This window comes from Notothenia rossii (assembly GCF_949606895.1).
Source record: "Notothenia rossii genome assembly, chromosome: 11".
Classification (NCBI taxonomy): Eukaryota; Metazoa; Chordata; class Actinopteri; order Perciformes; family Nototheniidae; genus Notothenia; species Notothenia rossii.
In genome coordinates, this window is record NC_136910.1 from 55,474,645 (window position 1) to 55,490,319 (window position 15,675).

General features: G+C 40.2%; 2 protein-coding genes across 3 annotated transcripts in view; both read left to right on the forward strand.

The window, feature by feature from the left end:
* Window positions 1-137: 137 nt before the first annotated feature.
* On the forward strand, window positions 138-10,895 carry prrc1 (proline-rich coiled-coil 1). Its single transcript, XM_079657803.1, has 9 exons — window positions 138-260; window positions 1,809-1,915; window positions 3,616-3,972; window positions 4,584-4,726; window positions 5,200-5,302; window positions 5,389-5,552; window positions 6,821-6,924; window positions 7,150-7,252; window positions 7,911-10,895. The coding sequence occupies exons 2-9, from the start codon at window positions 1,825-1,827 to the stop codon at window positions 8,118-8,120; spliced, it is 1,275 nt and encodes a 424-aa protein (XP_079513929.1). The 5' UTR covers window positions 138-260; window positions 1,809-1,824; the 3' UTR covers window positions 8,121-10,895.
* A 1,568-nt stretch (window positions 10,896-12,463) lies between these two features.
* The window catches only part of lmnb1 (lamin B1), a 31,979-nt gene continuing 28,767 nt past the window's right edge, over window positions 12,464-15,675 (forward strand). For both annotated transcript variants that reach the window (XM_079657801.1, XM_079657800.1), the window contains exon 1: window positions 12,464-12,989. In XM_079657801.1, coding sequence (XP_079513927.1) covers window positions 12,628-12,989 — 362 coding nt within the window. In that variant the 5' untranslated portion in view covers window positions 12,464-12,627. The remainder of the gene's footprint in view (window positions 12,990-15,675) is intronic.

Genomic DNA, 15,675 nt, shown 5'->3' on the forward strand with positions numbered 1-15,675 from the left:
TACTCAAGTACAAGATGTGAGTACTTCTTAGGTCACATGCTTCTCAACAACGCAATATTGTTTTAATACAAACAATGGTGGGAAATAATGTTTTAAAACGATTGTGAATGTTTCTTGCATGGTCACGTGATTTCATTGTGGTCGGGGCGCTCGCGGTAGTAGGAGGAGTTACGGTCGAGCAGACGTGGCAACACATGACGTCATCAAAGAGGGTCGCTGGGTTGTTCATGGGTGTTGTGTTGAGCTATTCCAGCTAGCAGGTGAGTGGGTCAAATTGCTTGTCCTGTAGGATAAAAACGACACATAATATTGACTAATTCCGGTTGTTTGATAGTTGGATAAAATGCCACGTATTTCTATATTTTTCTACATGCAGAGCTGAGTTGTGTTTGTACACGTGGAACATTTCTGTTGCAGGAAGCTAACACTGAATTTAGTTCAACCATGTTCCTGTCATTTATGGCACATATATCACCTTCATTAGATAATACTGCTCAAATAATAATGTTGCATTAACCCTGTACTTGAAACCAGAGGTGGGAGAAGTACTCAGATGTTGTACTTGAGTAAAAGTGGAAGTACTCAGATCTTGTACTTGAGTAAAAGTAGAAGTACTCAGATCGTGTACTTGAGTAAAAGTACAAGTACCAGAGTGTAGGAATACTCTGTTACAGTAAAAGTCCTGCATTCAAAATGTTCCTCAAGTAAAAGTAGAAAAGTATTCTCATCAAAATATAGTGAAAGTAGCGACAGTAAAAGTAGTCATTGTGCAGATTGGTCCATTTCAGAATAATATATATGATATGTTTTATAATGATTGATCATGAAAGTGTTCTCAAAGCTGGTAAAGGTGCAGCTGGTTTGAATGACTTTGTATACTGCAGGGTAGCTTGTGGATTTACTCCAGGTGGAACTAAAGTCTGGTTTAACACTTGATTAGATTTCACATCATTCATCCACATCTGTAAAGTAACTAAAGGTATTCATTAATTGTAGTGTAGTAAAAGTACCTCAACATTGTACTTAAGTAAATGTACTTAGTATCTGAAGCAGAGAGATCTGGGTGTTATGTTATCATGGTACGATGAAAACTACATTCGACCGCTGAAGTTTAACATGGGATCATTTCATTCAACTACGATGTATTGTCATATGTCATATGCACAGAAGCTACAGCTTGAAATAAAGTCCCAGGCTGCTCCAACAACACAACATACAATATATATATATCTAAGACGCAAAGAAAATAAATAATGCAAAACACATAAAAGTGAAATAAAGTTGTTGAATCCTCAGTGTTAGTACGCAGGCATTAACATTGAGTCAGCTGAACAACAAGATGAACACAAACATTCTCTATTACTATTGTATCTGTTTTATTTCTTCTATATATATTCACGTTGCTCTGTTGAAGGAGCCTGTGACCTCAGTGTTTCATTGCCATATGATTGTCTGATTCCATAACAACATTCAAAACCCATCTGTTCAAACTGGCATTTTCTTTATCAACTGTACCCTGTGTCCTTTTGTGTTCTTCTATAGTCCATTTCCTGTTGTTTGTCTTGTCTCACCCCGGCTGATACTTCACTAAATCCACTGTTTTAATTGTTCCCTATATTGCCCCCATGCTCTGTAAGTGTCCTTGGGTGTTATGAAAGGCGCCCCCCAAAATAAATGTATTATTATTATTATTATTATTATTATTATTATTATTATTATTATTATATCTACACTAGCTAATGTGCAGCTGACAATGAAGCCTTGAAGCCTTGAAACAACCTGATTCTCCTGCTGTGTTCTGGGCTCAGGTGTAAAGCAGAGAAGATGATGGAAGAAAGTGGGATCGAGACGACGCCCCCTGCCAGCCCCACTCCCCCTCTCAATGATTCTGCCAGCGCCCCCCCGATGTCCGTCGGTAAGACATTATCTATCAACTGATGCTATACCACGAGCAAACCTGATGTTCTCGTATTTCTCAGCACTGCTCCCTGAACTCGCCTCCTATTAAAAGTTCTCTTATCAGAAGAAAGTGAATATGGAGCTAAAGCGATGTCCAGACATTAACCAGTTCAAGAGGAAATACAGAGAAATCATTTTCTCGAGGTACAGGGAAGGTGTTTGACTTTGTGTATGTGTATACGTGTATATGTGTGAGTATGTATGTGTGTATATGTGTGTGTGTGTATGTATTAGGGATGGGAATTTGAAAGCAAATGTATATTTGAATATACGACCCCCAAAAAAACGGTTAACCAAAATGTACATATCATATAAAAAAAGAAAAATGGGGGGTAAAAAGAAAAAAAAAAGAAAAAAATTATTTTGAAAAATAAAGAAATACATGTTCAAATAAGTATAGAAACCAAGTGGAATTTGTCAAATGTATTGAACTGGTGATTCCAGTTTGAACAGTTGACAGCTATAGGCCTTAGGGTAACGTAACCCTATTACAACAGAGATCAACACAGAATGCAGCTATTCAATACTCATTCTTGTTTAAGAATATGAGCATGTCTACATGTTCAGGGGAGAGGCAGATGCGATTCACAATCAGGCCAGCTGTAGAGAAGACCCTCTCAGCTGGAATCTGGGCATAAGATGAGGTTTGAGTCTGCGTGGTCTGCGTGTAGGGAGGGGCAGCAGCCATAGCATTAGCTAGAACTAGCTAGATCTGATGGATTTGGATATAAGCATGAGTGAAGTATAACTGGACGCGAGAGAGAGAGATCAGCAGCTCTGCCCGCTGTGAGGGACCAGTGAGCGGAGCAACACACACCTTTAGACCTAACACACTTAGCTATGGCACTGTCGTATACATTTAATTATTCCATTTGATAATATGTAATCAATTTACCAAAAAAAATAAGAATAATACAAATATTCATAACTCATATTCTCATATTCAAATAGCTGAATAATTTTGAATATTCGATGAATCGTTCCCATCCCTAGTATGTATGTGTGTATGTACATAATATATATGTCAATCAACAGGTAAAGCAGATTAATAATAATAATGATTATAGATGATAAATAAATCATTTAGGGACAAGGGGGTGAGATTAAATAAGTTATCCTTCTTCTCACTCCTTTTCGAACACTAGATGTGGGACTGTTTATGTTGCTAATGCTGCTGTTGTTGTTGTTGTAAATGTCATTTTTTGTTTTGATTTCTCTTACATGACTATGCACTGCAAACATTTTTTTTGTTTTGTAATTATTTATTTTACTTAAAATAAAATGCATGAATCAAAAGTCTTGATGTAATGACCATAGAATGAGAAATCAAAGGTCCTTCATATCAGCGTCAAACTCAACTTCATCACGGGCCACATCAGCATCATGGTTGCACTCAAAGGGCCGGTTGTAGCTTTAAGACTATATAAATATATATATAATCTATATCAAATAATGTATTATATTACATTATTGCATTTGATTGGAGAAACACAGGTCTCTTTTCACACCTGCACAGCTCTCCACTTTGAATATAGTATATATATAGTATTAGTCCGTTTCTCACATCATTATATTGTGTGTAAATAATTTCCTTTGTGTGTTAACCTACTTGGTAATAAAACCGATTGTGATCTAACATAATTCGTTATATTTCAGGTCTGTCCACCACCACCTTCTCCCCCCATCTCCCCCCTGTTTCCTCCATCCCTTCCTTCAGCAGCCCCATGGCGACTCACCCCTCTCTTTCCTCCCCGTTCCCCCCTCCCTCCACACTCTCCTCTCCTTATACAAGCAGCTCTCCATTTCCTCCCCTCTCCTCTCCATCTCCATCTTTTCCTCCCCCCCTCTCCTCCCCCATGGCTCCGCCTCCTCCCCTCTCGGCTCCTCCCCCTATGGGTCCGCCTCTCTCAAACTACTCCATGAGCGCAGGATATGACATCACTCGGGGTCACGCAGGAAGAACGCCACAAACACCGCTGATGCCCACATTCTCCAGTCCCAACGCCATGCCAGGTGAGAGACACACACACACACACACACACACACACACACACACACACACACACACACACACACACACACACACACACACACACACACACACACACACACACACACACACACACACACACACACACACACACACACACACCTATTACCTGTGTGTCTGATGTTGTGAACCACATTATAATGTCAAAGTTATTTATTTATCTTATTATATTTACCCCATTTCATTAAATATTTAATCTTGAATGACAACTCTAAAGAAGGCAACAATTTCCAATGTGAATAAAGTAAATACTTATTTGAAGAATGTGGAGGTAAGGCAAGCTCAGTACTTTCAATACCATACAGACACCCAGTATTTACGTGTTTCGGGGCATTACACATAAAACAAGCTAATATAAAATAACACAGGTTACATGAATACAAGTTGCAGTGCAGTGTGAGATATGTATAGTTAAGCGGTAAAAATAAAAGCTTCAGCCTGGATTTAAAAGTGTTCAGAGTTGCAGCGGACCCTCAGGCTTCTGGGAGTTTGTTCCAGATATTTGGAGCATGTCTTGTGCTTGAAGCATGGCTCCACGAAGCCCCAGAGTACTAGTAATAACGTTATCCTCCAGGGATGGGTCCGAACCCCATGGTCCAGCAGCCCCTGATGATGGGGGGAGTCGACGGATCTCCCATCACCTTCCCCGAGGAGCAGGAGGACCCCAGAGCGCCGAGCCAGGCCAACGCTGGGGGGGGAATCTGGGGCTTCTTCAGGGTAAGACCTCCATGATCGAATGTGGCCGTGACACAACATCAATGCCCTCTTCAGAAACATGATAATCAAAAGCAGAGTGTAGGGATACGCTGTTACAAGTAAAGGTACTGCAATCAAAATGTTACTCAATTCAAGTTGAAAGTATCAACATATTGTTAAAGTACCAAAAGTAAAAGTAGTCATTGTGCAGAGATATTATAATAAATACATAAATAAGGTTGCCGACTTCATCCGTGAAAGTGGGACAGTATGTATATTAGGGATTGCCATTTCTATCAAGACCGATTCAACCATCATTCAAACACACACACTTCTGCTAGGTTCTTCGTTCTCTAATGTAGACCTTAACACTTTAAATGAAAAACCTATCTTTTTAATTTGAAGTTATTTGATCAGTGTCACTGTTGATGTTTTATGGTTAAGGTTACAGAAATTGTGTGTGTGTGTGTGTGTGTGTGTGTGTCTCCTCTCAGGGAGTAGCAGGTAACCCGGTCGTAAAGAACGTCCTGGACAGAACCAAGCACTCAGTGGAGTCCATGATCACCACTCTGGACCCGGGCATGGCTCCATACATCAGTGAGTCCCTCTCAGACCTCATCCTTAAATCACCACATCACGTGACACAGCGACTTAATAAATGTGTGTGTGTTGTTGCTATGCAGAGTCTGGCGGGGACATCGACATCGTGGTGACTTCAGATAAGGAGCTGCACGTGGAGGCGGTCAGAGACGCCTTCCAGGAGGTTTTTGGGATGGCGCTGGTCACCGGAGAGCCCGGGCAGTCCAACATCGCCCCGCAGCCCGTGGGATACGCAGCTGGAGTTAAGGTCAGTTGAACTCTGCCTCTCCACCCTGCTGGTTCAACAAATACAAACAGTTCTGTACGAACTAACAGAGAAGTAGAAGTACAGGGTCATGTTTCATCATACTTTTCCTTCTTGCTCATTGGAACAGTGTTTTTCCGCCTTCTTTGAGCCCTGGGACCATTTTTTACATTCCAATAATCCTGCACCAACAACCAATACAAAATGACACATTGTGACCTAATACAGCGTACATAATGACAGTTTGATGACAAGTGTCTCTATTTGGCGACAAGTTCACTTCCTAAGTAGCTGATCTGAGATCTCTCTACGAACCCAACCGTTTTTCTCTTAAAAGTCACAAGTCTCTCAGTTTGTTTACTCAGGCAAACACTATAGCCGCTTTCACACCAAGTACTTTGCCGTACTTAGTTCCCAGGACTTAGCTCCCTCATGAAACTAAGAGCCGATCGCGTTCACACCGGAATAAGTTCCCTGAGGGAAGATTATGCAAATGAGCCGCTGACGTCACTTCGTCTTCTTCTGCTTTGGGTTTACTGGCAGGCCGCAAACAACTTCACGGCGTATACTGCCACCCGAAGTCCCCGGAGTTGTAGATTCAGTAGAAGCTGCTGGGACTCCCAGCAGCTTCTACTGAAGCCTTCTGAGTAAATCGCCAGAACGCCGACACCTCCTCATCTCCACCGCTCCCATGTTTTCTTTTGTGTTGCCATAAGTTGGTCTCTCTCCGTTGGTGCGCGGGGCTAATGCTAATGCCAATGCCAGCAATTACAATGGCGGCTTCAAACAAGTTTTCCGAGTTTTACGGGCGTGGTTTGCAATTCGCCCAGCCAATCAGAAATTTGAACTTTTTTCTCCCCAGGAAAGTCCCACCTCTCTAGCAGGGACTGAAAAGGGGGGAAAGTTCTCATGAACTAAGTTCTCTTTTTTATGTGAACGCAAAATCCCAGGAACTATCGGAACTAAACGGGAAAAGTACTCCGGTGTGAAAGCGCCTATTAGTCTGTGTTCTTGTTTTGAAGTGACGGAAGGTGTTACTTGAAGATAACGTTTAAGCTTGCATGCGACCATGGCACCATTGGATAGCCACACATTAAGCATAACAAAGTCAGTGCACTCGGATCCCCAGGAAAACATCACTTTTGCTGTGTTGCCTCGAGCTAGAATTTTGTCCGTGACCCAGATCATAGTCTGCAATTTCCCTTTTCAAATATTTACCCGATCCGGCTACGATCTCTCGTGTGTGTGTTTGTGTGTGTGTGTGTGTGCAGGGGGCTCAGGAGCGCATAGACAGCCTGCGTCGAGCCGGTGTGATCCACGAGAAGCAGCCCGTCGTCTCTCTGGAAAACTTCATCGCTGAGCTCTTCCCCGACCGGTAAGAGAGAAGATCTCTGAAACATGGAGAGTCTTTTTATATCTAACGGTGTGTAAGATATAGAAACGCTGATGGGAGAAGAGTTTCAATTCAAGAATGCAATAAAGTATGTTGATAACTGAGGCTAGTTTGGAGTGATATATACTCAATCGCATTACCTGCTGTTCAGTTTCATTCCTTACTGAGTGCAATACTCCTCCCTGCTATAAATACTTCTGTCTGCAGGTGGTTTGATATCGGATGTTTGATCCTAGAGGACCCGGGTCACAGCATCCGCATCGAGGTCTTCACTCAGACCACTCCTCTGGCTCTGGATCACATCCAGCAGGTACACATCTGTCACTGTACAACGTTTACATTCAATACTCTCTTATCCATGACATCAACCCATCTGTATCTATACCCCCTTATCCTGTGGGGGGTGTAAGGGGCTGTTTGGAGAGAGAGATAATGATAAGAGTTTCCTAGGTTCTGGCATCGTGCATCCATTAGTGCCACTGATCACACTCCTCTAGATTACCTCTACTGTATGTTACTATGTACTGTTTTGTAGAGAGTAGACATTTTTGATTTTGGGTTAGTTGAAAGCAGTGGAGTCCAGAAAAAACAGTTTTAACCACTGTGGTTGCAGCATAGTTGATCCGCCTTCGAAACGTTATTGACTTCTCTGGCTGCCTGTCAAATACCGTATAGATTACAAGATTCTGCTACTCACCCTTAAGGTGTTCGTGTTTACTTCCTATCTGCCTTCTTCTGGTGATTTATCTGACGTCCAGCGCTCTTTCTTGATCCTCCTTAGCAACGGTCAATATAGTCCTTGACAGCGGTCTGTACTACTGGATTAATAACGTGTCACATGTTTTGAATTGACCAATCAGAATCGAGTATACAACTAAGCTGTGTAATAATTATTATTAAATGTCACTCACCTACAAACCTCCATTAACTCATCAAGCTGTTTCTCTGACCTCCCCCCCCCTGTTTAGGCCCAGTCCCTGACCCCCCCCGACTACAGCCTGCGTTGGTCAGGTCTGATCGCCACAGTGGGCGAGGTGTTGGAGCGCAGCCTGCCCAACATCAACCGGACTGACTGGCATCAGGCCATGACGGGCATGACGCAGCGCCAGATGATCCACAGCGCTGCCAAAGCTCTGGCTGGGATCTACAAACAGCAGCTGCCCCCCCGGACTGTGTGAGGCTCTCAAACTAACACGGGGCGCGGGTGGACACACTGGGAGAAAAACCTGGCTGATGGGACAGCAGAGGATATTCGTACATCCCCAAAAAGCCCAAATGCACACCTGTTTTTTAAAGATGTCGATGTTCACAGATGATTACTGACATTCCAGTATCAGCAGGATTTCACTGCTCAGATCTCAAGTCAGGCGTTAACTAATCATCTCATCCTCCTTTAAACGTATTTACACATCCTGCATATTGATACCAACAAACTAAACGCATAAAGTGGTGCAGGAATGAGTCGTTAAACCAGAAATCAAGTTACGTTTTTCAAATTGTGTTTTTCGGTTAGATGCCTGATATGAATTTAGAATATGTAAGTAAATGTCATCACATCAACACTATATTATACTCAGATTATTGTAGGGATTATTCCATGCATTATCCCAGTTGTAGGACATATTCTAGAGGTCAGCACAGATCCAAAGTCTACTCAAACTTACCTTCTTTCAAAAGTATGCCAAAATGTGTCAGAGCAGACCTTAACGCCCGAGAAGGCTCTCACTATATACTCTAACACTGTCAAATCTGCTGTGTACCCAGATTGGCCGTGCTCTATAGAAGTTCCTTTTTAAAGAAACTAATTCACTGTTTTTGTAGAAACAGTGAATTACTCAAGGTGTGTCCTGACACTATCGCCAATTTCACATTTGAAAACTTTAACTAGCCGGTAGAAAATGTGCCAATGATCTTATTTTGTGCGCATTTCTTGATTTCTGATCTAGACTACGATCCGTCCACTTTTTTATTTTTATTTTTTCAAGCTGTAAATAAACCCTTTCTTATTTTGCAAATTGTCCATCGACCGTGGGGTAGCTTGGCACCTTGCCATTCTTAAGCTTTCCAAATGTGTGTAATCATAAGTTTCTGTGTGGTATTTGGATTAAACTAAAATCATTTAACATGTAACAAATAACTTATTTTAGTGTCAAAATAAGATTTTAACATCGGATAATGAAGCAGCACCTAAAGGCCTTTGTCGGTTGTCATATCTCTTAATTCCCATATTTTCATGAAATTGAAATCACCATAAGTCATTTGCCAAACAGTAGGGTCTGAGACTGTCTCCTGTAAAAACCCTTTAAAGCTGACTTTATAAGAAGCCATTGAGCTGAAACTGTTATGAAGCGTTTGTTCCTTTTAAAATGTGGGTCTTTATTGAATAACCTTGTATAAAAAAATTCGAATTTGTGTCAAACTATGATAAATAATGTGTGTGAATTATAATATTCTGCTAACCCTGCCATAGACTGTAAGCGATGGACGTAGTCATAATGATGATAAGCCCTTTGAAGCCTGGAGTTTGTCATATTCTGCATTTTCATCTTGTTTTTTGGGCTCCAGAAGTGACCATTATTTGCATTGCAACGCCTCTATCCTGATTGATAGGTAACTATGGTAGCGACCTGTCAACCACAAAGAAGTCCCGCCCACAGGCTGAGTTTACGTCCACTTCTTTAACACGGTTTGCTCACGTCGACATTTTGTTCAGTAAAGGTGAAATCTGCGTTATGTTGACCTTTAAAAATCGTAATTTACTGGAAAAACAAGGCTTTTATTGATATTTAAATGTTTTAAAATGTCAACACATTGGTGGTAGAATTATATTATTGTTAATGAATAATGACATCTTTTTTTTAATATATAACTTACCAAATGGCTCTAGCATTTACATCGCTAATCCTGAGTGAGTGAAAGTGCAAAATTGGTCTTACATTTGATTTAAAGGGCATTAAAGAAGTTTTAACCCGCCATAAGCGTTAGCAACCATCAACTTAAAAATCACTTTTAGACTGATGCAACACTTCAGTGTGCAGATTGATGATTTAGGCTTTGTTTGTGATCGAGTGATCCGTACAGAGCAAAGCACAACAACACCTTCTACACATCACTCTTTAGTCAAGCAGGATAAGTGCATGCTGGGTAGTTTGCAACTGGGACACAGCTAGATGTCATGAGTTAAATTTAAAACCCACAGTAACACATTCATTGATTCTTGCAACATGTGCACATCGTCACGGTCCTGCTGTCTGAGGTTAAATCACATTTTCACTCTTGAGCATTTGTAGCAGGACTCTTATAAGTAACCAATTAATTCATTTATTTGTTTGCAGCAGTTGAAACAGCGTCACAAATGGAGGTAGATTAAACTGCTAGTGAAGTTTGAGGGGAGAGACGTTCATCTGTGTACTCAGTGTCCGCTTTAATGTGCCTTTTGATAAAAATAAATCACTTTTTCACACTGTCTCGGTGCAACAGGGTCCTAAATACAGTATATAGGCTAAGTTGCTTACTTTTGTCACATTAAGTTATGAAGAAGTTGTTTGTACCTGGTGAGATGTATGTTGTTTGTGGTGCAGAGGTAAAAAGGAAAATGTAGTAATAATCAGACTATGGCTGAGTCTAACTCTCAAACTACCCTCTGATGATTCCTGGTATTAAATGAGAACAGTCCGATGTCTTGTTCTTTTTCCATAATGCTTCGGCGCAACAACTGTACACCATATTGTGATTTTTAGTGAATTGGTGAGAACACATGTTGCTTATAGTGGAGAGAAGAGGGGTTGAAGTAGCACTGATGATGGTCGTCAATCAATTACATTAACTCTCGGACCCACGAGTACCTTAAGTCCATCATTGATGTCGTCGGTGAGAGAACTGAAGACACTGTTAGTCCTTGATGGGATTATTTTCCTACTGCTGACAAAATAAAATAAATTCCTACAAAATGCTCCAAGTGACAGTGTTACATCCGGCCTCTATATGTCTCACATGTCTAAATAGAGACATGGGAAATGTCTGCACACTGCCACTGTTTAAAAGCTACTTTGACTGTATCACAATCATCAAAAATAGAATTAAAAGAATAATATAGGCAAAAGAGTATAATAATAATAATAATAATAAAGATATCTATTTTAACGCAAGAAGTGAAAGTAAAATATCCAATACAATATAGAAAATTTATATTTATAGAAACATATTTACATTTAAAGTTAAAATATGCACTCAGAATCAGAATGGGTTTTATTACTGTATTTATTTACATATACTAGGAATTTGCTTTGTATATTTGGACTGGATTTTGATTTCTGTGACATAGATATAATGGATATGGATCTGCGGCCTGCTCAAGTTTGGTACGTACTCTAACATTATTAACTCTAACATTATACATGAACAGTTAATCAGGGGAGATGATGCATGACATCACTCTCCACTGATTATCTGTCAAACACTTTTCAAATCGTCAAAGTCTTTGTCATTTTAACATGAAATAAAATAAGTTTAAAAATAAATGACCATTGAAATACGTTGCATCATTGATTCGTAAAAACACAAGAAGGGCTCAAGTTTGGTGTGTACTCTAACATTATGCATGAAAGTTGAATACTTTTCAAATAATTTTCAAATAATTTACAGTACTTATATATTTTCAAAGCCTTTTTCACTTTAATATGGAATAAAATACGTTTTCATAAGAAATGTCATTGGAAATACGTTGCAATATGGATGTGTAAAGATGCAGGAAGTGTTCTTCCACACTAGTCTAACAACTCAATCATAATATTAGTGAATGCATTATGTTAAAAGTGTACTCAAGTAATGTACTATAATTCATTTTGAGGCACTTTTAGTATTGAGTATATCATACTACAATATACTGTATATCATCTAAAGTATCATGTACTTTTATGGATTAAGATGCTCACAAACATATCCAAAACTTCCTTTTGAGTCAGCTCATTCTTCTTTTTTATGATGGATGTTACTCCTAATTAAAGCAAATGTAAGAAAACTCTAAATGTGGCCTTCATAAAAAAGCTGAACAATAGTTTCTTGTGTTTTTTTTAAGCTCTGTCCTAAATAAAAAAATGTTGACCCTTCAACAGATCAAAAACAATTAGAGTCTGTATATGTTATTTCTTTTATAGCTAGGTCATAGCCTTTATTCCTGTTCTATTTACTATCTTTTTTATATTAAACATGTTATTTCTTCATTTCTTGAAAGCTGTATCCACTCAAGTGAAGTAATCCAACAATGTAACGGTTTCAGGACCAGCCGTTATAAGAAAAATCACGGAGCGCTCGTTTTCTTCAAACGGAGTCTCCCGCTCTAATCAAGATAAACAAAACATGGTGGAACTGCACTCCGCCTTCTCGAAGCCGTTTTGGGGATACGCCGGTACAAGTAACAGGCGTACACAAAAGTTAACGTTGTAAGAACGCATTGCGTCGAGCAACGCCATTGGCTAGTTCTCCACGACGTCACATATTTAATGAGCCGCCATATTAGGAAGCCAAACCCCTCTTTCATACTGATAAGAAGAAAAGGAGACGGGATAATACAAGGAGAGTTGCACAAGGGCTGAGCGGTTGGGTGACGAATACATCGTTTAACCGGCACTTGTCTTGTTGAAGTGTGGTTCATTGTTTTGGTTATTTATTTCGTCTTTTTTTACAATGGCGACCGCAGCTGCAACTCCTCCTCCGAGCGTGAAGAGAAGCACGTGCGGCACTCCGCTAACTCCGACCCCGACGCGGATAAGCAGGCTTCAGGAGAAACAGCAGCTCCGAAACCTCAACGACCGCCTGGCCGTGTACATAGACAAGGTCCGCAGCCTGGAGTCTGAAAACAGCGTCCTCCATCTGCAAATAACCGAGACAGAGGAGGTGAGGAGTCGCGAGGTGACCGGTCTGAAAGCGCTGTACGAGACCGAACTAGCGGATGCCAGAAGGTGCCTGGATGATTCCTCCAAGGAGCGGGCCTGGCTGCAGATCGAGCTCGGGAAGATCAGATCTGACCATGAGCAGCTCGCGCACAAGTAAGCCTTTGTTTTAACACTTTAATCACAGCCAGATAGGTGCAGGAAGCAACTCTGGGTAATTAGCTAAAAGGCAAAATGCTGACTTGGATTTTTATTATCGTCATCTTGCAATATACACATGTATATACATAGTTATCACCGCAATAAACCGTATTTAATTTTGTATTAATGTACATTATTTAATTTCATATTCTGTTCTTGTACATATCCCATATTCTATTGACATGTATATACTTTTTGCACTACGTTTTCTTTTTTATCTTTGTATTTTATTATATATGTTGCATTGTTGGAGGAGCTCAGGTCAGCAGAATTGCATTGCCATTTCTACACTGTAGCTTTGTGCATATGACAATACAACCTTTGAATTTGATTTTCGAGCCACTTCTGCAGCTCTACGTCAGCCAGTGTAACGCAAAGGTGTCCAAACTATGGTCCGTGGTCCATTGTTAATTTACCCTATGCTAATTCTAAAAGTATAATGGAATATGGCCCTAACATGATCATAAACATGTGCTTTTCTTATATTGTACTTCTTAAATGTGAATGTAAACAGATAATACACAACAGTAGTATTCATGTGTCAATAAGTCCAATTATCAATTAAATTCAGTCAATTATAGTTGTTTCCTTTGCAGCTTTTGTTTTGATGTACACTGAATCTTAGTCACACGTTTATTAAATGATTGACAGCTGGGCTAAACCCGCCCACAATGGTCTGGGAAAAAGAATACACTTCATTAAACTGTTCACCAGGTCTAATTTTATTATAAATAAATGGTGAAATGTATTAAATATTATCCACAAACATCTATCTTTTGTTTATTTGGAGATGTAATGGTGCATTGAAGGTGGCATGGTGCCTTCAGGGTCCACTTGTTGTAGTAGCATCTGTTAACAAAGAAACAAATGTACGTGAATAATTTAAGGTGAGGAAACTAGAGTAAATGTGCTTCAGAAGTGTAGCCTATTTGACATCATCGTAATACCAGATTTAAAGGGATTAAATATTGGGTACCGTAATACATGTAGTCATGTGTGCTAAAGCCCTCATGTATTTCTCTGACAGCTGTCACTGTTATAACAGTTGTCGGGCAAAAATGCATGAATGGACAAAGTGACGGTTAACCCCTGAAAGTGTGGCGATTGAACTGCATTATCGGAGACAAAATGCCTCCTAATTAATCAACTGGGCAATTCTTTGTTAAAATATATGTTGGAAAGGTGCTGCTCCACCTCCACCTGTAAACTGCAGACAAATTGTCCGAAACAGCTGTGTGTATTTTATGCTTCTTTTGTCTTGGTGCGAAATCAAATTATCAGAACTACTTTGATTTCACCAGAGTGTGAAAAACCACAGGTTGGTGGTGGGAATGTTTCCGAGGTCCACTATTGGTGCTTAATAAATGCAGCAGAAGGAGTCTTGTGTACCAAACCCATACACATTAGTCCCAGAGTGTACCAGACACACACGTACGACACACAAGTGGTGCTGAGTGTGAGGCGTCAGGTGTGGATCTGTGTGTTGAACAGAGGACCCACTGTGTGTCGCTCTGACGTCTCAACAGTTGGCCGGGACAGCCTGTTTGAGTCCGTTGGAAACACGAGTCCTTCATGTTGATTTCCACCATGTGTCTTATAAATGGATGGTATAACTATTAAGCGACTTTGAGACTATGAAAAGCGCTTTATAAATTCAATTTATTATTATTATTATTATTATTATTATTATTATTATTATTATTATAACTACATGCATTAAAGCTCCGGTATATTGGTCTACTTGCCAGCAGAATACTCCAAAGTTCTATGTTAAAAATGTATATTATGGCACATAGGAACTGCCGGATGCCAACTTGTTGGGCAATTGGCATACGTTTTATTAAATAGCATATGCAGACAGTGGCTAAAAAGTGGCAACTTTGGTGTGGCTTTTGAGCTATATTGACCAGGTTGAATCAATGTCAGACATTTTTAAGGATTAAAAAAAGGCAGTTTTGAGCCCCCAAACTTTAAAGTCGATCCATAATTGGTTAAAACTGCCATTTTTAAAACCACTCCAAGTTGTAAAATCTGCCAAACTGTCTGCCACATTGGATCTACACTGCTTAACAAACTATACAGACACACAGACGATGGCTGTTTTTATCGACAAGCCAGTCTGGACATCTTCTCCTTCTGGTCTGAGGTCAGTCTGACACTAAAGTAACTCACTCTCGCCTCCGAGGTATTACAAGATAACAGGAGACCGGTTAGCACGCTAATTTCAGTAAGTATCTCTGCAGCACGAAGTGTTTGACTATTGATTGAATTTGTCATTTCATCACCATTTATGACCAAAACATTAGGGCCTCCCTTTTTCAATTACCTTCTCAATGTGATAATATTTTAAACAATTTGAGGCATGTGTGTTACTCTGGTATGGTTTTATTCCTGAGAAGTGAGAGCTCATTGTTCAGTAGTTCTGCCTCCCTGCTAATGTTCCTCAGTAAAATGTGAAAAAGCAGACGTACGGCTCTCCACATTCCTCACATAGTTTGTCCAGTTTAGCACCCGCCCATAACCCTCCGGCTCACCATGAGAAAACAACTGGCCCCAGCACAGCTCCTCCATACTCACAAACCTATTGAAACTGTCCCACTGTTGACTTAGTTAACCCCCGACCGGCGCTGGGGAACGGATG